Source organism: Gopherus evgoodei, chromosome 18 (genome assembly GCF_007399415.2).
Source record: "Gopherus evgoodei ecotype Sinaloan lineage chromosome 18, rGopEvg1_v1.p, whole genome shotgun sequence".
Taxonomy (NCBI): Eukaryota; Metazoa; Chordata; order Testudines; family Testudinidae; genus Gopherus; species Gopherus evgoodei.
Genome location: NC_044339.1, coordinates 11,946,561 through 11,967,326, shown reverse-complemented (window position 1 = coordinate 11,967,326; position 20,766 = coordinate 11,946,561). Strand labels below are relative to the sequence as shown.

General features: G+C 40.5%; 1 protein-coding gene across 6 annotated transcripts in view; it reads left to right on the top strand.

The window, feature by feature from the left end:
• KIF1B (kinesin family member 1B) overlaps positions 1 to 20,766 on the top strand; it is a 145,235-nt gene that overhangs the window by 81,418 nt on the left and 43,051 nt on the right. For 3 of the 6 annotated variants that reach the window (XM_030537398.1, XM_030537397.1, XM_030537396.1), the window contains 5 exons: positions 15,258 to 15,351; positions 16,428 to 16,576; positions 17,129 to 17,307; positions 18,238 to 18,375; positions 19,205 to 19,453. In XM_030537398.1, the coding sequence (XP_030393258.1) occupies positions 15,258 to 15,351; positions 16,428 to 16,576; positions 17,129 to 17,307; positions 18,238 to 18,375; positions 19,205 to 19,453 (809 nt within the window). Of the gene's footprint in view, positions 1 to 3,288; positions 6,803 to 15,257; positions 15,352 to 16,427; positions 16,577 to 17,128; positions 17,308 to 18,237; positions 18,376 to 19,204; positions 19,454 to 20,766 lie in introns of those variants that run through there. The other 3 variants (XM_030537400.1, XM_030537399.1, XM_030537401.1) reach the window with 2 other exon arrangements.

Below are 20,766 nucleotides of genomic sequence, written 5' to 3'. Positions count from 1 at the left end.
AGCAATCAGGTCTGAACTTCCTGAGTAACACTGGGTCAGTAATATCTGCTCTTTATTATTTTTATTAGCCACAGCTTGGTGAAAAGAACTTTAAGGCTTGCAACTGGCTGTTAAGAAGCATCTGAGAACCTGAGAGCCCCTGGAAGCTCTGGGAGAGTTGAATGAATTTCTGGATTTGTCACAAGGCTCTTCTCTCTTTCCCCAGAGCAGAGAGGGCAGCTAGGACTTCTGTGGCATCCATTCCTTGCTAGACAAGCTGTGTGCAAGTTAACATTGTTTTTCGTTAATTGCAATATCCAGTGGCCTTACAACTCCCACCCAGAGTTATTCTTCAAAAGGGATCACTGGGAGAATGGAGAGGAGCAACTGCAAATTGAGCCAGAACAGAGTTTAAGACTAGTCACTAGTGTTTGAACTTTGTGACTTTTTGTTTTTAAAGTAAAAGTGGGAAGAAGTAAATTGAATGCATGAGATGAGGAAATAGAGTAGGCCTTGGGTATTTGCTTGGAGCCACCAGGAGATGAGAAGTGGTATTCCCTTCTTAAAACTTAGCTTAGAAAGTTTTGGAAATAGCTTCAAGATGGGGCAGCATTTTGTCCCTGAAAATAACATGTATAGTTAACAAATTGTGTGAAATCAACATGTCAAAACTGTTTTTATTTTTGAGGCCTGTTTAAAACAAGGCTGCATTTGTAAACGTTCTGTAAAGCAAGGTTCATTTCCCTGTTCTGCGTATATTCATATGGAAGAATATTTAATACTGTAATAAACTGAGCCTATAGAAATCACTTTTATTTTTGCTTATCTTACCGGGGCAAGGTTGGAAGATGTCATTCTAAATTATCAGTGATGAGATACTTTAAAAATTGCTTACCTAAGGTTGAGAAACGATCATAAATCAGGTCACTGGTCTATCTGGACAGTATGCTGCTTTTGGTGATGGCCAGTATCCAGTGCTTCAGAAACCCCTCCTTCCCCCCCACCCCCAGTGCATTTGGTCACTTGTGCAGTATTGTATGTGGGGTTGTGGGAGTGGATAGGGTAATTACCTTCCTGACCCTTAAAAACAATTGGTTAATGTTCTGAAGCATGGGCACTGATTGACTTTAGCTTCTGTAACTGGCAAACGTTTATAATTGTTACATTATCATCCAACCACAGTATCGGCTTCTCTGACCTCCTGCCATAGTGTGTTCAACGTTTGGTTATTGTGAAGTAGTATTTTTTCTGTTTGCCTGTAACTTGACACTGATCTTGACTGGGAGACCCTTGCTGCTGCTAACAGCTTATTTTGTGACAGGCTTAGACGTCAACCAGGTTGGGCCTCTGTTGTGATAGGAGCTTCACAAACATAGAGCAAATTATAATTCCTGACCCCAAATCTTAACTGTATATTTGAATTAGAGTTAATTTTTGAGTTCATGTAGGAGAATGACCCCATAGTATCTCATTTTGTGCAGTTATTAAATGTACAAGTAATACTGGTGACATCAAGAGTAGTGAATGACCTTTTGTTTCTGGTTAAAGCCTTGAACTTGAATAGCCTGTGCAGTGTCTTTCTGTTGGGTGCCTTCCATTTCCACTGCACGATGCAGTATGCTAGACACTACCTTTTGAGACTCCAGATTTTGCCTGCCATAAACGCATAATAAGTTATTGTCAGATTCTGATTTTTTTTGAAGAATTCACCATTATTTTGCTGATATTTTTCTGGCCTAAACAGGGAACATGATCTAAATTTATAAGGTCACAAGCGGTACACAATGTTAATAAGAAAAGTGTTGTTGATCCTAGAGACAGAACTTTTTCTAAAATCCAACTCATTCCCAGAACCAGAATAAATCATATTGCTTATACCTCACTCTTTATTGCTCAGCTATTCCCAACCGCTCTTTTAAATTGTCTATCAATCAGTGGTTAAGAAGCAGAGATGCATGTTTCCCTAGCATGTAATCAATTGTTGCTGTTCCTGATTTTTCATGTATTATGTAATTCTTTGTCTGAAAAACTTGAGTTGCAGTTACTTCAACAGGGATTGACTCTTGCAGTCTTTTGAAGGAGATACAGGCTCCAGTGAATCAAATTAACAACCAGAAATGGATAATATATTGAAGAGGGATCTCCAAGTATTAAAAAATCCACCTTTTTAAAAATAGTCTGACTTAATTCCAGGTTGCAGTTATCAGTGATGAATACGCTTAGTTTTTGGTGACATTTATCTCTCAAGTAACCATTTGTAGTTTATACAAACACGAAGAGTTTCTCAATAAAATGATTTAATAAGAGTAACCTCTTTAGCAATCCTGCTGGAAAAGCTGGAATAATGAAGCAAAACAAGTGCATCTCTTAGCAAATGTGTGGGAGCTGCAGGTGCGAATTTGTTAAATGTTTACTAAGGTTGCAGAAGATGGGAAGAAAATTGGGTATCAAATAGCATTTTTATTGGTTAAAACAGTTTTTAAAAGTTACAACAACATTCTTTTGATGCTCTTCAGACAGTTAAGTCTTTCAGTGCTTTTAAAGTACACAGCAAGGTGGCAAATGGAAAAACCCTTTGAAACTGATTCTCGATATCCCATTAGTTTGTAACAAGTCTTCTCTGGATTGAAACATCTTCACCTCTCATAGTGGCACTTACGGTACTTTTAACATCGACCTTATTGGCTGCTTCTGTTTTTATTTTATCTTATCCTTTTAACACTTCTCTAGCTGCTCTTGTAGTAAAATGGATTCTAAACTCAAGCATCCCAGCACCATATACAACATTACTAACCAGTGTTAACCTGACTTACTCTGGCTGCTCATCACATCATTCTACGATGGCTGTTGTGTTCACTCACTGGGGGAGGATTTTCTGAAAGAAGCAACAGCAATAACCAAGGCACGTGTGTGGCATGGAATTGCGTGTCTTCGTAGCATATGTGGGGTGCAGTTTACACCTTGTTTTTGTCAATGACTTTGGTATAGTTGTTCTGTTTAAAGATTTTGGAGTGGGGCTGGGAGGGAATGTATGTAGGTTAGATGTAGTATTTTTAAGTTGGTTAAATTTATATATAATGTAAATTTTAGTAGAATGGAGAACCTTTATTTTAAAAGAAACAGTGCTGGGAGGCTGACAGAAATGTTAATGTCCTTACAGTCAGTCGTGAGAGACGTCCATATGGCTTGTTCGATTTAATTTTTATTTGTTTTAGTTTTCTTTGCCTGTTTTTGTTTAGTTTTTTCCATTTTTTTTAATTTAAATTTTGGTTGTTTTGGGGCCACTTCTTGATTTTTGTTTTTCCAAAGGATGCAGACTCTGATAGTGGGGATGATTCGGACAAGAGATCGTGTGAGGAGAGCTGGAGACTGATCACCTCCCTGAGAGAGAAGCTGCCCCCCAGCAAGCTGCAGACTATTGTAAAAAAGTGTGGTCTCCCTAGCAGTGGGAAGAAGCGAGAGCCTATTAAAATGTACCAGATACCACAACGCCGGCGCCTTAGCAAAGACTCCAAATGGGTCACAATCTCAGACTTGAAGATACAGGCTGTGAAGGAGATCTGCTATGAGGTAGCCCTCAATGACTTCAGGCATACTAGGCAGGAGATTGAGGCGCTGGCCATTGTTAAAATGAAAGAGCTTTGTGCCATGTATGGAAAGAAAGATCCCAATGAGCGCGACTCATGGCGAGCTGTGGCCCGGGATGTCTGGGATACTGTGGGAGTTGGAGATGAGAGGATTGAAGATGTCATGGCCAGTGGGAAGGGAGTAACTGATGTGGATGACCTCAAGGTACATATAGACAAATTAGAAGATATTTTGCAGGAAGTGAAAAGGCAGAACAACATGAAGGATGAGGAAATAAAAGTTCTCCGAAATAAGATGCTAAAAATGGAGAGAGTTTTACCACTGATAGGGTCACAAGAGCTGAGAACCCAGTCAACCGCAGCTAATGCTGCTAATGTTAAAAATCCAAATTCAATGAGTGTGGTGGATGCTGACAAGAAGTATGCAAATGCTTTGAAAAAAGGTGAGAATGGTGAGCTGGATAAAGAGGAGCGTGTTTCCCAATTAATGGAGGATGACCCAGCCTTCAGACGTGGGCGGTTGCACTGGATGAGGCAAGAGCAAATTCGGTTTAAGAACTTGCAACAGCAGGAAATTGCCAAACAGCTCCGTAGACAAAACATGCCTCACCGATTTATCCCACCTGAAAACCGTAAGCCCCGGTTTCCATTTAAGAGCAACCCCAAACACAGAAACTCATGGAGCCCAGGCACTCACATAATTATCACAGAGGATGAGGTTATTGAGGTCCGAATTCCAAAGGAGGAAGAGAAGGAGAACAAAGAAGAGAACAAAGAAAAAGGTGACAGTGCTGTCTCCCAGGATCCTCGGCAACTGTGGAACCCACATGACCCAGAAAGGAGTCAAGATCATATCCAGATTAACTGGCAACAGCTAAATGCTCAGCCTCAGCCTGGCAATTGGCAACAGACGCCACCTCAGTTACGCTGGAGAAGCAATTCTCTCAACAATGGCTACCAGAAAAGCTTGCGCCGTCAGACATCTAGCTCATCTGAATCACTGCAGTCCCACACTGGGCACCAGAACCCAGACCTGCAGAAGTTCCAGCAGAAACGCCACGTCCACCAGCACCACCAATCCTATTGCAATCACAACAGTGGAGGCAATACAGAGAGCAATGCAGTTAACATCCACCCAAAACAGATGAATGGGCCCAGCCATTACGACCTGTTTGTGACCCCTCCACGGATGAGACGACAGTTCTCTGCACCTAATCTCAAAGCTGGCAGAGAAACTACAGTATGATTCACTGGACAAATTGGAGAAGAGGGGTCAGTGCTGTTTTATCGTTCAGAAGTATTGGGTTGGGACAGTTTTGACCACCATCTACCTTAGGTTTCAGTTGGCCAATTAGAACTTGAGTGACTTGATGTACAAAGCACAAGATATTGGTATTTCAACACATCTGTTTTGCTTATGAATCATGGTGCAATTTTCAAGACGTTGGAGGAAGTGTGAAAAATGTTGAGACCCCTTTATAGATTAGAAGACTGGAAGAGAGGGTACCCTGCTAGCTCATTTGCCTTCCTTATTTTTTGTCTTGTAGTATTTTTCTAAAGCTGAAAATACTGTCTGAAATATATGAAGAGCTGCCTCCCTCCATGTTTTTATGTAGACAATCAAAATGGGAATCTAGTTTATAGTGTTGAATGTCTCTTGTGACCTTTTGATTAGAAATGAAGAAACAGACCATTTGTATTGTAAGCTTCGCTCTGGCTCCTCAATTCAATTCACTTTTCACCTCCTAATCCATGTTTTTAAATAATGATTGGTAAACCAAAACCTGTCAGATGGCAAGACAATGTGGCTTTTTGTAGATGTGTTGTCTCCTTTACTGAAATTTACGAGAGCTACTTGGACACTTGACCCTCCCCCTCTCTCTCTTTCCCCCTCCCCCCTTTTGAGTGCACCATGCCTTTTGTCCTCCTGCCTAGTTTCATTACCATCAGTATGAAATTGCCATGACTGTAGAAATCTGCCTCTGAATGGGGTTATATGGGGAACTGTGCACATGGCCAGAGCCATGTTATGGAAATAAGCTTTTTCTCATTCCCATCTTGTCTCTATTATGTTTTTTAGTTATAATTTACTATACTGAGATGATATACATACACTGCACTTTTTTGATCTTTAGTGGTGCAGTAAAGACATTAAGTGAGCTGATTTATTCCACTGCCTCGGTTAGGCTTTGGGTCTCAGATGTGTTTACTGTGAGGATTTAGAATACTATCGTGAATTGAAGGGCGCAGAAAAAGGAGGGCTAGAGAACTGATTCATTTTGCATAATACCTCATTCTAGTGCCTTCTGGTTTCAGATTACTCGTCTTGAACAAATCTGTCACTTAAGGGGAAATCACATTTGTCTTCATTTACTGTCCATCCCCTTGAAAGTATAGTTTAGATGCAATATTTTAACTTGTACCATAAACAAACGTACCTAAATTTACAAATGAAAACACCATAAACACTTGCAAACCCTGTGATCCTACTTCAAAGCTCCCAGAACAAATGACACTAAAAATAATGGACAAAAAAGCAGATGCTGTTTGACTGAGAACTAGGCTTATGGGTTTTTGGAGTTTTTATCTTGATTGGAAAGCGCTACTTTTAATTATAGGACTTGTTTCTTTGCTTTTGAAAAGTCTTTTCATTAATTTTTATTTACTTAAGTTGCTTTTTGGACTTGAATTTTTAGGACAAATCTGAATCTTTGGAGAGCAACTTGGTTTACTATAAGGTTTAACCTGAATTTTTAAAACAAACTTGAGTATTTATGGCTGATTTAGTGTGGTTGGATCACATTGTGTTACATTTGTATGGTTAAATGACTTGTGCAGTGTTGCACAAATATAGTTGTTTTTACTACTTGAGGTCATTTTGTTTGTGTTAAACATAAGCCTGACTGGTAAGTTTTTACTCCTGCATGTTTCAGCATAGCTATAAATGAGTAGAAATTGCCTGCAACTTTACTTCCCCTTTATTCTTATTTCCTGCCTACATATTTTTTCTTCCATTCTGAACTATATTATTGCAAAGGTGCTGGTTGTAACTCCGTGGTTAAATTTGCAACCAGAGATTTGCTGCTTTGGTATCAGTCACTCAGGTCTCAACACTGCAGTCCGGTCACATGAATGTTTTGTGACACATTATGATCTCTGGGATTTAGGAGATTCAATAGTGTTCCTTCCCAGAGTGCTCTAAACTGATGACTAGATTAATTTTCTGTTCAAAATGGTCATGCCAATTGCATCTGTTCCATATTTCAGTCTACGTGAACAATGGAAACACTGAAATCCCTGATCCTTCAAAGAAAGGAAGCCCTTGTACAAAGGCAACACTTTTCTTCCAGCTTCAGTCAAAACTCTAATTTTTGGGCTGCAAATAACCTTGTGCTGTTAGGTTTACTATAGAATTCTATGTAAATAGTTTGCCCCATTCCTTCTATTCAGCTATAATGAGTGATATGATTTGTCCCTCTGCCATCCTCTTCAAATGTCTTACGACCTGCTCTGTTTTGTGGCAAGCAGGGAGAGATGAAAACAATAAGTATTTGGGGAAATTCCCATGTGCCTTCATATGGAACATTCCAGTCAAGCAGAGATTATCCTGGATAGGAGCCAGGCACAAGGGATAGACCCAACAAGTCTATTTTGAGTGTCCCCCTTCTGTTTACACAATATAGCAGTAAACGATGCAGAACCAGCACATGGCTGAGGTATACAGAAAGAACATACAGCATGCAATTATTTTTTGAAATCCATTCAAGTATGTATTTTGAAATGGGATAAAATCATATAGTAACTTGATTTTTTTAAATCCCAGACTTTAAATAAAATTCTTGTCAATGTGTTGGCTTAAAATTACCTCAAAAGAAATGTTCTCCTTATCTCTAAACATTTGAATGATGATGGGGAATGGGTTTTAAACCCACCACTCTGTTACCCAGGACTGTCAGTGTTTTTTGATGCAGCACTAGAAAAACACTCAGTTTGCTTGAATTCATCAGTTACCTAGCAAATGCTGTTCTGAAGCTGTCCATGTAAATTGCTTCTTAATTTTCCTGCATGACTTGAAAAAAGAGCAAAATACTTTAACTGCCAAATGGAGCCAGAATTGGGCAGAGGAAGCTAGCTTTCTTTCAAACTTTTAAGAGGGTATTACAAACCAACCATGTAGGGTGAAATCTAAAAACTATTAAATTATCCCTTTCTATAACGCAGATGGAATTAACAAGCACTAAAACAGTCGATTTCCTATAAGGCTTTCATGCTAATGGAAAAATGCAGCATGATCCATGATGCAGGTACCTTTTCAGTAGATTAATTGCCAAGGGCTGATGTTCTGTTTGCTTTGTTGGCAGCTGACTCTCATGCACCAGTGCCTTAGTGTGAGGGGTTTTTCTTATACTTAAAAAATCTCACTGGGGACTTGGGATGGAAGGGAAATGCTTCTTATTTTTTCACTTCAGTGTCATTTTTCAGGCTATCTGACCTAAGAAATCTGTCAAATTAGGGGGAGAGCTTTGTATGAATGTTATGAACGTATTTTCAGTATCTCTTTCCCCATTCATTCTTGTAAGTTGTATAATTTAAAACTCAGATACTTGCCTCAGAACCACTTTAAGAACTGCTGGATGCAAAATCCATGTTTACCCATTGTTACTCCAAAGCAGAGGTTCTCAAACTGGGGGTCGGGACCCATCAGAGGGTCACGAGGTTATTACATGGGGGGTCGCGAGCTATCAACCTCCACGCCAAACCTTGCTTTGCCTCCAGCATTTTTAATAGTGTTAAATGTATTAAAAAGTGTTTTTAATTTATAAAGGGGTTCGCGCTCAAAGGTTTACTATGTGAAAGGAGTCACCAGTACAAAAGTTTGAGAGCCACTGCCTTAAAGGAGGTAGTAAGTCTCTTTCCAATGAAATTATGGGATTTTCAGATCTGTTCAGTTTACTTTAAAAAATAAATAAATGTTTGATTATCTTGAGAGCATTGGCTTTCCTCGTGAAAAGCAGAGCTGGTTTGTATTGTAACAAGTGCTCTTTCAATAAACTATGAAATACTCTTGTAAGCGTCTGACTTATCTCTATGGAATATTGAGTAGCACAAAACTTTAGCTTAGCCTTTCTGTTTTTTTTGTTGTGTTTTGTTTATTGTCTTGTGACCTATTCTAATTGAGTTCAGTTGAAAATGTCTTCCTACTTCAGTTGTTCCTCAAACTGGCCCCGATGAGATTAAATTACTCATGAGACAGATATAGCAGGGGCACCATTTGCTTCTGCCACCACATGTTAAGAAACTTCATTTACAGTGCAGGGAAGATATGGGCTATAATCTTCCTTAATACAGTGCCATTGTGCACTTGTTCCTGCCATTAGTTTAAATTCTGAAGCAGCACAGCAGGGAATTCACAATTCCCTTTACAGACTATGGAATAGGGAAGCCCGTCTTTACCATCTTGCTATTCCCAAAGAATGAGGCACAGAAATTCAGGAGAGAAATGTCTATACCATGATGTGTTCTCGGAGCAGCAGACCCCACTCAGGCATTTTTTAAAAATAAAAATCCTACCACACATTTGAAAATAAAAGGTTTTAAGGATTTTCCTAAACTGTCTTGTTATTTCTATACAGTGTTTTGTTCTGTTATACCGCACAGTTTTTCAGTTGAAAGCTACCACTCAGATTAAGTATTGAACACTTGGCCTGAATCAGTCTTTCCATTGTGTGTTTTAAAAAAACAAAAAAAGTCCACGACCAGTACCAAAGCCCCGCAGTCCCATCACGCGGTCTGTGAATCAGGATGACCATTCATCCTTCTATTCACTATTGAAAGCCAAGCTGCCTGATAGCTTAAACACTGGAGTACTGCCAGTTGCCAGGAAACAGTCCTATGTTACAAGAGTATTTCTTTAACTGGTTAAATGTTCCCTTATTCTGGGAAAATATACCTGACTTAGTCCATTTAAAAAAAAAAAAAAAAACTGTTCCTTTTTGTAGGATGAGGGTAAAGAAAAAAAAATGTGTGTGAACGTGTTCATATCTCTAGATATCTGTGTGTATGATTTTTGGTTTTAGTCCATATAAAAAAAAGGTTATTACAGAAAAGGAGAGACAAAGGATGAGTTACTGTGTCCTTACCATGCCCAAATAATGTGCCTGTACTCGAGTACTAGCAGATACAATGTGTTGTGATGAAACATTTCCGATGCTGAAGCCCTTCTTTCTATCAGCCTTTCAACTTCTCTCTCTACGTCCAGACTACCCGCCGTATCGGCTGGTTAAAATCGATTGCTCGGGGATCGATATATCGCGTCTTATCTAGACGCAATATATCGATCCCCGAGCGCACTTATATCGATTCTGGAACTCCATCAACCCCAACGGAGTTGCGGAATCGACAGGGAGAGCCGCGAACATCGATCCCGCGCAGTGAGGACGGGTGAGTAATCGGATCTTAGATATTCGACTTCAGCTACATTATTCATGTAGCTGAAGTTGCATATCTAAGATCGATTTCCCCCCATAGTGTGGACCAGCCCTCTGAAAGAGCCAGAACAGATTCTGCTTTTCAGGGATACTTAAGGAGTTGGTGGGTAATGCACCACTATTGCAGGCACTGCTTGAAATGCATCTTCCTTCGATTCTGCTTCTCCCACAGCACCTCTGTCTCTGTAAACAGGAAGGCAGGAGACCACTAAAATGTCGTCTTCATATTAATAGTTTTGTCTCCGAAAGCTCCAGACCAGCTCCAGGAAAATGAATCCTACCTTTCATGTTTGACTATTTGACAAGCTTGTTTGTTCTCCCATCCCTCAGCCCACGGCTCCCTAGCTGAGTTTCAAATGACAGTGTTATAACCATAGGGGAGGGGGGGAGAGAATCTTCTCTAGAAGACAGCTGCCTTGTATTGAAATGCATTTTAGAGTTCTAGGTATTCTGTGTTGCTGTCTAACTTGGTGCAGCCTGAAGACTTCATCTCTATCTACCCCCCCTCACGCCCACCCCCACCCCCTGATCAGGCAAACACAGAATCCCTTCGTTTCAGAGCAGAAATCAAACTTCAGCATGGGGCAAAATGTTTATAAAAATCTGTTCTACCCATGGCTCTTATTTCAAAGGGTTAATTAATAAACAGATATATCAGCTATATAGGGGAATCCCTTCATCCTTCACTGAAATGCAACCCCTTGTGGAGAGAATGTAGCAACTACCGGAATACTTGTGGCACCTTAGACTAAAAAATTTATTTGAGCATACGTTTTCATGGGCAGCAGCCCACTTCTTCAGATGCATAGAATGGAACATATAGTGAGGAGATAGATATGCACACACATACAGAGAGCGTGAAAAGGTGGGAGTTATCTTACTAACTCTGAGAGGCCAGTTAAGTAAGAGAGAACTTTTGAAGTGAATCTGAAGAAGTGGGCTGTAGCCCACGAAAACTTATGCTCAAACTTGTTAGTCTCAAAGGTGCCACAAATACGCCTGTTTTTTTGCAGATACAGATTAACACGGCTTCTACTCTGAAACGTAGCAACTACTGTTTAGGATGAGTGAATTTTCTTCAGCTGAAAGTTCAAGGAAAAAGGAGGAGTTGAAATGTGGCCCAGATGCAAAAACCACATGCCCTTAATCTTTTTTTTTTTAAGGCAGGGGCGTGGGGCTGGGGCTTTCATGACCTTAAGTGGTCAGGGCTTCTCTTTCAATGTCTTTAGAATAAAACAGTCACCTCCCTTGTGGGAATGGTGCCCCCTGCTGGGAATCTGAAGTTCATTCCTTCCACTTCTGCATGCCCCTTCATTCTTCCATCAAAGTACTGACCTGGTGTGACCCTGCTTTAAGATACGTGATCAAAACATAGTGTGGGTGCATGAGATGTTTAGTTTAACTAGGGGGTTGTCTACACTCAAAGATCATTCACATGTTTAGTTAATTTGGATTAAGTTTCCAGACTCTGGCATTGGAAGAAATGCATTAAGGGAAAGAGAATGAATTCTAGGGTTTTGGATCATGGACTAGCAAAGAGATGTGAAATGCAACCTAAATATCTGCATAAATTCTTCCAAAGAACCCAGTAACACCCTCTGCACTTTCTGAAGTATTTGCCCCTTGATCCCCCACATAAAAATCCTAAGGATTAAATTCTTGTTGCATTTCTATGCTTGAAAGTGTCTTTAAAAAGACAAGTGAGTTCTAAGATCTGGAGCAGAGATGAGACAAGAGCAGGAATCTTAGAAGATCTTGAAATAGGGGATGATTGAAGTGCAAGGCTAATGGCTGTGGGAAAGGCACGTACCACCAACTAAAAAATAAAGGATCACCATGCCTTGGGCAATAAGTGATCTTCAGCATCAAGGAGATTCACAAATGATCCAGTGTGGGCCCCAATCATTCAATGCAAGTACCTAAGGTCTTGAAGTCCATTTCAGTTCATGTGCAACTAGAGCCTCATAAACCACTGCCTCTTCATTCTTTCATATTGATATATCCAATGTTATGTGGGTTTAGTTTCCAAGAAGGCTTTTTTGGCGGATCAGGGGGGAGCCAAAAGTGCTGGAGGAGGGAGGATGAAGGCAGAAAGATGAAGAGCTTGTCCTGGGAGGAACCAACAAACTCATAATCTGTGAAATTGTTTCTTCTGCTGAAACACTGGTCTGGGTTCTGCTCACCTGTTTTTCTCCCAGGCCCACAGTAAGACTGAAAATCTGTGAGTGCTAAGATTTTGTGTGTGTGTGTTGATACTATATATAATGTGATGGTAAAGTGAAGTGTGTAATCCCCTAATCATCCTCATTTTTGGTACAGCGTGAGGCTGAAAGTATGCTCCAGTGCTGAAAACATATTAATAGTATTGCTGCTTTGTTAGACAAGGGACCGCTTTGCCTTTGCCACCCTTCCTGTTATGAGGTCATAAAATGAACTTATCTTTGACTGTGAAAAGGTTTTCCCTTCATCTCCTGTATGCTTCTCCAACAAGAATGTCTTGTTGGTTCCCAAGCAGAACTACCCATTCAAACCAGGTTTAACATTGCAGATGTATTGACCAAGCTCCTATAAATCACCCAATTTCTTGCCATTTTCCCCCTCTTTTACACCAATTTAGGAATGAAAGTAGTAATAACTGCACATTTCTGAAATAAACACGCTTCAAAGCTTCTTCACTTTTTAAAAAACAAAACACTCCAAAGCTATTTTCTTCAGTAAGGTTACCCCCTTACAAGTGAGAGAGGTGTATATGTATGTGTCAAACCCTCACTTGTCGTAAGACAATCTAGTACAGTAGGGCTGAACTGTGTATTTTCAAGGAAAATAAACGTGTCCACAAATGGATAAAAGAGAAATGCCCACTTGTGGAGCACAAGATGGTTTGACAAAGGCTCTTGGCAATTTTATTTCCTTTGCATTCCCCAACGCACCCACCTGACTCAGTCATAACTAAACCCATTAATATCCAGAAGTTAGAGTCCACAGATTTCCTCGATTTCTCAAGAGTATTGTTTTAATGACAGCTAGTGGCAGAATGTTTAGTGGGGACTGAAATTGCAAGTGTAGGGACATAAGGCACATGGCGAACTAACTAGTTAAGGGATTCCATGGTCTTGTATGTTACAAGTGCTGGCTACTGAAAGAGCCTATCATCTCACTGGTAAAACAAATCAAACGATGAAATAAGGGGAAGCAATCTAAAACATGAGAATTCTCTCCAAGAGATGAGACTGTCTTTGAGTATTACTTATAGGTAATCATCTTCCTCTCACTTTGCAAGCCCAACACAGATCCTTTTCACTCTGTTCAGCAGTGTGGTGCATGTTTGTTTTATCCTTTCAAAAGAAACACCCTGGCTAGTAGGACTTCGGTGCTGCAGTGGTGCTCTGTGGTGGAAAGTTCTCCTGATCCATGTTAAATTGGATATATTTGCAGCTTTATTACCCAAGTGAGCTTTAGGTAGTTTTACAGAGGGGCCAGTTTTAAGAGTATCCCGCAAACACCCATTTAGACATCTAAGTAAGTGTACAGACATTCAAAAATGGGAGCAGTTGGGAGTGACAAGGTGCCGAGTACTCTTGAAAATCTGGCCCAAAGCATCTTCCCTACCTCTTAGGCTGGATGAAATTCTCTGGTCCAAACCCCTTTTCTCACATGCATCTCCACACTCAGGTAGTCAGCCTTTCACAATTAGTAACTTTCTTATTGACATCTAGGATGCCAGTATATTTTAAAGTGTTAAGCTTCTATCTTCTCCTGTACCCAAGTTGGCATCTGACCTAGAACCTGAGATGCACTTTTGAGTAAATGCCCATTTGTCTTGTTGTTTTGGGGTGGTTTTTTGTTTTTATATTTCCATGAATATCAGTATTTTCTTTCGTGTATTGATTACGCCTTTGCAGAGTCCTCTGCAAATTAGCAGGATATACTAACTTTCACTTCTAATGCTCCTCATAGGGGAGCTCCAAGAGAAATTGTTTATCCTGTTCTGTCATTCTCCTTCTCTTCACCGATTGGGAGAAGGAACCTGTTGATGATGGCAGAACACTTTCTCATTTTTGTCCAGGCAATTACCTTTGCAAGATACAACATCCTAAACATTTTCTACAAGGATGGCTCTGAATGTTTTCCAAACACTTAAGAGAGAGGAAAAATTCCTCTGGTCCATTCCTGCACTTTACATGATGGGATAAATTTATCACAAAATGAAGTGATACAACACCCTGCACTTCCTTATCAGTGGGACCATAGTATGCTCAGAACCAAAACTCCTTTGGCCTAGGCATAGTCAGTCTTATCTGTATAAACAACCTATAACTGTTTCTCTCTTGTGAGAAATTAAATGTACATAATGGTGTGTTGCACTCACACCGTAGGTGGTGAGAACTTGATAAAGGAATAAACTTCATTTAAAGCATAAAATTAATTCAATTGCACCAAAAGACACAACTTAGTGGAATATCTAACTCTTTCTGGTCTTGGTTAAATGAAGATACACCATCTCTCCAGTCCATCCCTATGTAGCCAAACTAAATACTCTAGAGAACAGTGCAGAAATGTTAACTGCATAAAACTGTTTCACAAACACTTTAATCTGAGGCTACATAACCTGGATTTCTAAGCACTTATGTTCATCTTTTACATATTTTACAATCCTACTTTGGTCATTATTCCAGTATTTAGTTTGTATCAGCAGTGAGTTTTCCGTTTTAATGATTTTTATGGTGTGTGAGGGTTGGAATAGTGGAGCATGGATCCATTGGCCCTGCACACATTATGCAAAATGTGCACTATCACCAGAAGTACTTTCAAAACTAGATAAATTATACCTACAAATTTACAGATGCCTTTTTGACATTCCAGTTTGAGGTCTTTCCCACCAGAAAAAAAACCCTCCACAGTCTATGGCCATTGTGTGTATGGGGGCCTTATAATAAGGAAAACACAGGGCAGACATACCAGCATATCTTACAGACACTCCTGTCTTCTCCTTTCCACTCTTCTAGAAGGAAAAGTTCCAAAGATGTCTAATATGTTGTTAAATTATATTTCAGAAGAGTCTGATCTGAGTTAAATGGAAATATTCATGCATTTCTCCTCTCCACTTGTGTCTCTCACTCCTGAAGTGTTTGTCCCTCTCTGGCTGTCTCCTCTTCGCTTTCATCTGTCTTTTTCCTACACGGTATCTCCTGTCTTCCTACAGGACTATGAGAGTAAACTGCAGGCCTTGCAGAAGCAGGTTGAGACACGATCCTTAGCTGCTGAGATGACAGAAGAGGAAGAGGAAGAGGAGGAAGGTGAGTTTGAGGCTGGAAACAATTCTGGCTGTTTCCAAATTTTTGGTGCAAAGGAAGGTGTACTACAGAGACATTTGCCATAAGATGGAAAACCAACTTTGGAACTTGTGAAAAAGTGGTGGCCTCTTAGAGCAAATTTGACAGCCATATAGACTGAAATTCTGTATCCCCAGAACAGGTTCTGAACGAGCATAGAACAAAGGAACTGGACCAGAACCATCAAATTCACTTAGGCCACCCAACAGCCATTGGGTGGGAGTGAGCTTCGGTTGGTGAAGGCTTCATATTCTGATGCCAGTCCACAGAGCTTTTGTGTTCTAAACAAAGATAGTATTCATGTATTTGAGCTAGGATTCTCTAATAATCTGTGGCCTGGTGTACCCTACTGCTGAAGTCCATCTAATTTATATTGCTCAGGGATGTGAAAGACATCTCTTGAGCAACATAAGTTACATCGACCTAAACGCTGTCCACACCAGTGGCTATGTTGGCAAGAGACACTCTTCCACTGACATAGCTTCTGCTTCTCACAGGGGTGGAGTAATTATGCCAACGGGAGAGCGCTTTTCCATTGGCACGGCGTGTCTTCAGACATGCTAAGCGACATGCTAATGTAGCACCGTAGTGTAGACTTGCCCTGTGTAAGAACTCCTGATTGGGTGTAGTATAAGTGAGAGCATCTTATGCTGCCAACTCCTCTCTATGCTACAGAACATCTAGGAAGGGAGGAGTGATTTACCAAATGTAGAGCTTAACTATCTTCTCCCTGGACATTTTGCTTTCTCTTAGCACTTTAGCCTTCTGGATTTCTACAAATAAAGTAACCAGAGCTTAGTTTTTGTTTGGTCTAGCTACTCCAGGTGCTTTACAGGTTAAACCTCCAGTGCTTGGAGTGGAAGAGCAGAACTAGTTACCCATTGAACAATGAGTACAACTTATCTCCTTTCCATGCTATCTTTTCAGTGACTATGTTAAGAACTTTTACAAGAAAATGAAGAGAAGTAAATAACCTCTGCATAGGTATGTTGAAGGGAAAACTATTGCATTTGACTAAGCTGTTTCTTTACTTTCCTCAGTGCCGTGGACTCAGCGTGAATATGAACTGGCCCAATGGGCATTCAGGAAATGGAAGTTCCACCAGTTCACTTCATTAAGGGATCAGCTCTGGGGTAATGCAGTCTATCTGAAAGAGGCCAATGCAATCAGCGTGGAATTAAAGAAGAAGGTAAGATTGTATGGACCACCAAACTCCTAGATGTCTGTGTACTGATCCTGCTTTGATGTATTATACTTATTTTTCTTGCCTTTAACCCAGCATATCTCTTGGTTCTTATTTTGGTATGTGAAGTGCTTTGAGGCTTGACTGCCATAATTCAGATTCCATAATGAATTTGTATTTCTTTCAACTCCCCTACATTGTCTCCCCAGCTCCCATTCTAGTTATTTTCTAAGCCTGTGTTAGAGATAAGATCACTTTTCTCTTCCATCTTAACTCCATGTTGGGTCATTCATCTTATCAAAAAGCCAAGGCTAGGTCTAGATGCTCAACATGGCAGTATTATATGCTGCTGTTAGACTACCAGGCTGTTCCTTAAATGTTTTGAACTTGAAATTGGTGCTGTTCTCAAAGATAAAAATCAAGTGGTTGCCTCCTTTTGTTTAGGTGGGTCCTGGTCTCACTTTAATGAGGGTTTTTGGGAGTGTTCCTGCTACTAGAGTTAAATAGAAGCCCTCCTGTGCCTGATTTCTCTGACTATATTTGTTTTTCTCCATGCAGGTGCAGTTTCAGTTTGTTCTACTAACCAACACGCTCTATTCCCCTCTGCCCCCTGAGCTGCTGCCCAATGAGACAGAGAAGACTCGGAACGACAGACCTTTCCCTCAGACAGTAGTGGCTGTGGAAGTCCAAGATCTGAAGAATGGAGCAACACATTACTGGTCCCTGGAGAAACTCAAGTAGGGTCTAGTTCAAAATTACTAGGGTTTATTTTTTCTTAAGGTCTTTCTAGACTTGTCCCAGTTCATCTCACTGCCTTAATATTTACGCTTCCTCCACTTGTCTGGTACTCATTTATTCTCTTCTGCTTCACATAACCCTATCACTTATAAACAGAATTAAAAGGTAAAACTTCAGTAATGGAAGTCTGCCCTTAGAAAAACTTCCCAAATTTTAACAATCTCAAGTCTGAGGTGGTGGTTTTCATCTTTCTTGTGCAATATGCACAAGATATGCCAAGGTTTCTTACTCATTTGAGACTATGGATTCTTCATCAGTTTATTTTTGCACTTCTAGAGTATAATCCAAGGATTTTGAAACCTTAAATAATCCTGTGTGTGCTTGTGGTCTATAGTGGGATCACTTCGCCAAGTACTGAAATGCAGCCGCTTGTTGAGTGGAATGTGACAGCTGTTCAATAGTGCACACCAATACCATGCATTGGTTCAGTGCAGAAAATAAAGAATGTGCCAAGTTGAAACTGCAGGAGGAATTAGGGGAGGCAGAATGTAATGACTGAAGCTTGACTTTGACCAGACCCTCAGGGCTTAACCTATTATTATGAAACGAACCATGGGCTATTTATTGACCTTGATTGGCATGTGTTCTGCATTTCTTCCAAAAGATGGCATCTCCCACAGCACAGTGACCCTTAACATTGTGCTAGAGCATTAGTACAGTAGAGATGAACTGGCCCCTTACCTCTTTGTGTCCCCCTCCCCCTTGCCTGTTTGAGGATATTTTATTCTGTCCCTGTAGCATGCATGCTCCTTTAGAAAAATGATCACAGCATCTCTGTACTAGTGTCCACATTCATCATACTGTAGAAGCAAATTCATATGGTTTCTTTTTTTCACCATTAATTTTTTGGGGGACTTTTTGCTGTGTAGGCAGAGATTGGAGCTGATGCGGGAGATGTATGACAGGGCTGGAGAAATGGCGTCCAATGCCCAGGATGAGAATGAGAGCACAATGACTGGTAGTGACCCCTTCTACGATCGATTCCATTGGTTCAAACTGGTTGGTAGGTACGTGATGACAATTCTGTCTCCTGGCACTTTCACCTACTTGTTGCTGGGAGAAAGCTGTGACTTTGAATAGAGTTTTAGGCTGTGTAGTCATATCAGCCATGTATGTGGGGTCTCAGGATTGATGATTCAACTTTCGGATCTTATTGATCATCTTACATCACCAAAACACTGGTAAGAAGCAGGAAATGCTGCCTGACACTTGCTTGATACAGTTTTAACTTTTCAGAGGGTAAGTGTTTGATTTCACCCTTAATCATATTTAAGATTTTATTTCTACAAGGAAGGGATTGGAGTAACTAGTTAAGTATTGTTTAAGTCGTTGGAGTAGTGCTGTGGGAGGGACTGAAGACTTACGGAAATAACAAGGGAAAACTGGTCCAGAGCTTGAGTGCTTTGTGTGGCTGTGACATTAAGGCAGTTGTGTTGTCCTTTTCTGGAAAGATTAAACTCCTAGTGAGAGGAGACCTTAGAGGTTCATTAATAGTGTCTGATGCTGAGCGACTCCTTTATTTTAGAAGTGCCTTGTGATGGAGATAAACATTATAGATACGCTAAGTGAGCTAATAAGAACACTGTAAATAACCATACATGATTGGCCTTGTTTGTCTTCATGTTTCCTTTGCTTTTTGCTCAGTCCAAGAATTCCGTCTTTCCCTAACTATGTCAGCAATTCCCTTCCTCCCTTTTCATCCCAATGCAGACAGTCTAAAGCTTTTGCTTGCTGTTATGGTGGGCTCTCTGCTGACTGCAGCAGTATGATCTGTTATGAAGCATTCCTCTCTCCCCTCACTGTGTTAATCAAAGTGTTCCGTTAACTGATATCTAGCTCCCCCATTTTCCATGGCTGCGTGAATGAGCGTCTTGCTGACCGCACGCCCTCCCCCACTTTCTCCACGGCTGACTCCGACATAACCGAACTGGCCGATGAGCAGCAGGATGAGATGGAAGACTTTGATGATGAGGCCTTTGTGGATGATACTGGCTCCGACGCTGGAACCGAGGAGGGATCCGACCTCTTCAATGATGGGCACGACCCGTTTTACGACCGGTCCCCTTGGTTCATTTTAGTGGGAAGGTTGGTGAGGTTACTGTGAGAATAGCCAAAAGGGACCAGCTCTTGCCATAGGCTGCAGAGACTTTGCCTTTCAGAATGGAGAACGTTAATCAAGCCAATCCATAAGCAGCCATATCTAGAAATGAGACTTGTCAGATCTACTCGGGCAGCCTGTCAGTTTTAAAAACTATAATGCAAGTCTTCCACAATAAAGGGCCCAAGGAGTCCTTGAGAGTACAAGCTTTACCCACCACAACATAAAGCCAATTCCTTTTCCTTCTGTTCTCTAAAGGAGCATTCCGGTGAGGGAAACTGTAAAATCTAATCAAATAAGTTTTCCAAAGGGGAATTTATTAAACATCCTCTTTGTGACTGGGGTAGAATGGGAGGTAAGTTGGTTTGAAAAATAAGTCATCTCAAGGTTCCTGTCTGGACTAGGGGAAGTAGTTGTAATTTTAAAACATCTCAGTTAACTGTTTAACATGTTTTTTAAATACCACATACCATGCTGTGTAGGTGGGGTTTCACACTTTTAAAACATGTTAGCTAGTTTTCTGCATGTTTTAAAGGTGTTAAACCCTGTCTACTCTATATGCTATGTGCCGTTTAAAAACATGGTAAGCAGCCGACATGTTTTTAGAACATCAACTATTTTCGTCGTCTAGAGAATCTTAGATTCCCATGTAGACACAGCCACGTACAGCATGTTACACGGATACTTGTGTTTTGATCACAAAAAGTGTTCACAAATAATTTCTCTGAAATATCCAGTAAGCAGGTTAGCCCAGTTTTACTGATGGGGAAATTGAGAGAGGGTTCTTGAGTGACTTGCTTAGGCTATAGAGAGAGCTCATAAGTGATAGGAATTGTGATTGGAGCTCAGAAGTTCTTAAACTTCCATCCTGAAGAATAAAAACTTTGGTTCTTAAAGATGCAGGGAAGCAGAAAATTTCTCTGTTCCCTGAGAAATATTATAACCTACCACTCAACACCTGAAAGTTACGTTTGAAAGCACAACTATTTTCAGGTTAATCTAACACACGGATTTGTGAGTTTCGGTGTGGAGTTTTGTTAATTGTCCTGCATGTGCAGTAACTGCTTGCACTAGCAGGAATCAAGCTTCACAATAGTGCCAGCATGCTGAGTGTATTATGCTATTGTTTATATTCATTCAGTGTGTGGAGTGCTTGGGGAAGAAGTTGAACTATTCATCTTCGTTTCTCAGTCCTAATGTCCAGACTCCACAGGAAGCACTATATACAGGCTGAGCAAATGCTGCATATGAAAAGAACACTTGTGCTTCTTTGCAGTTAGGAACTTACACTCTATGCCAA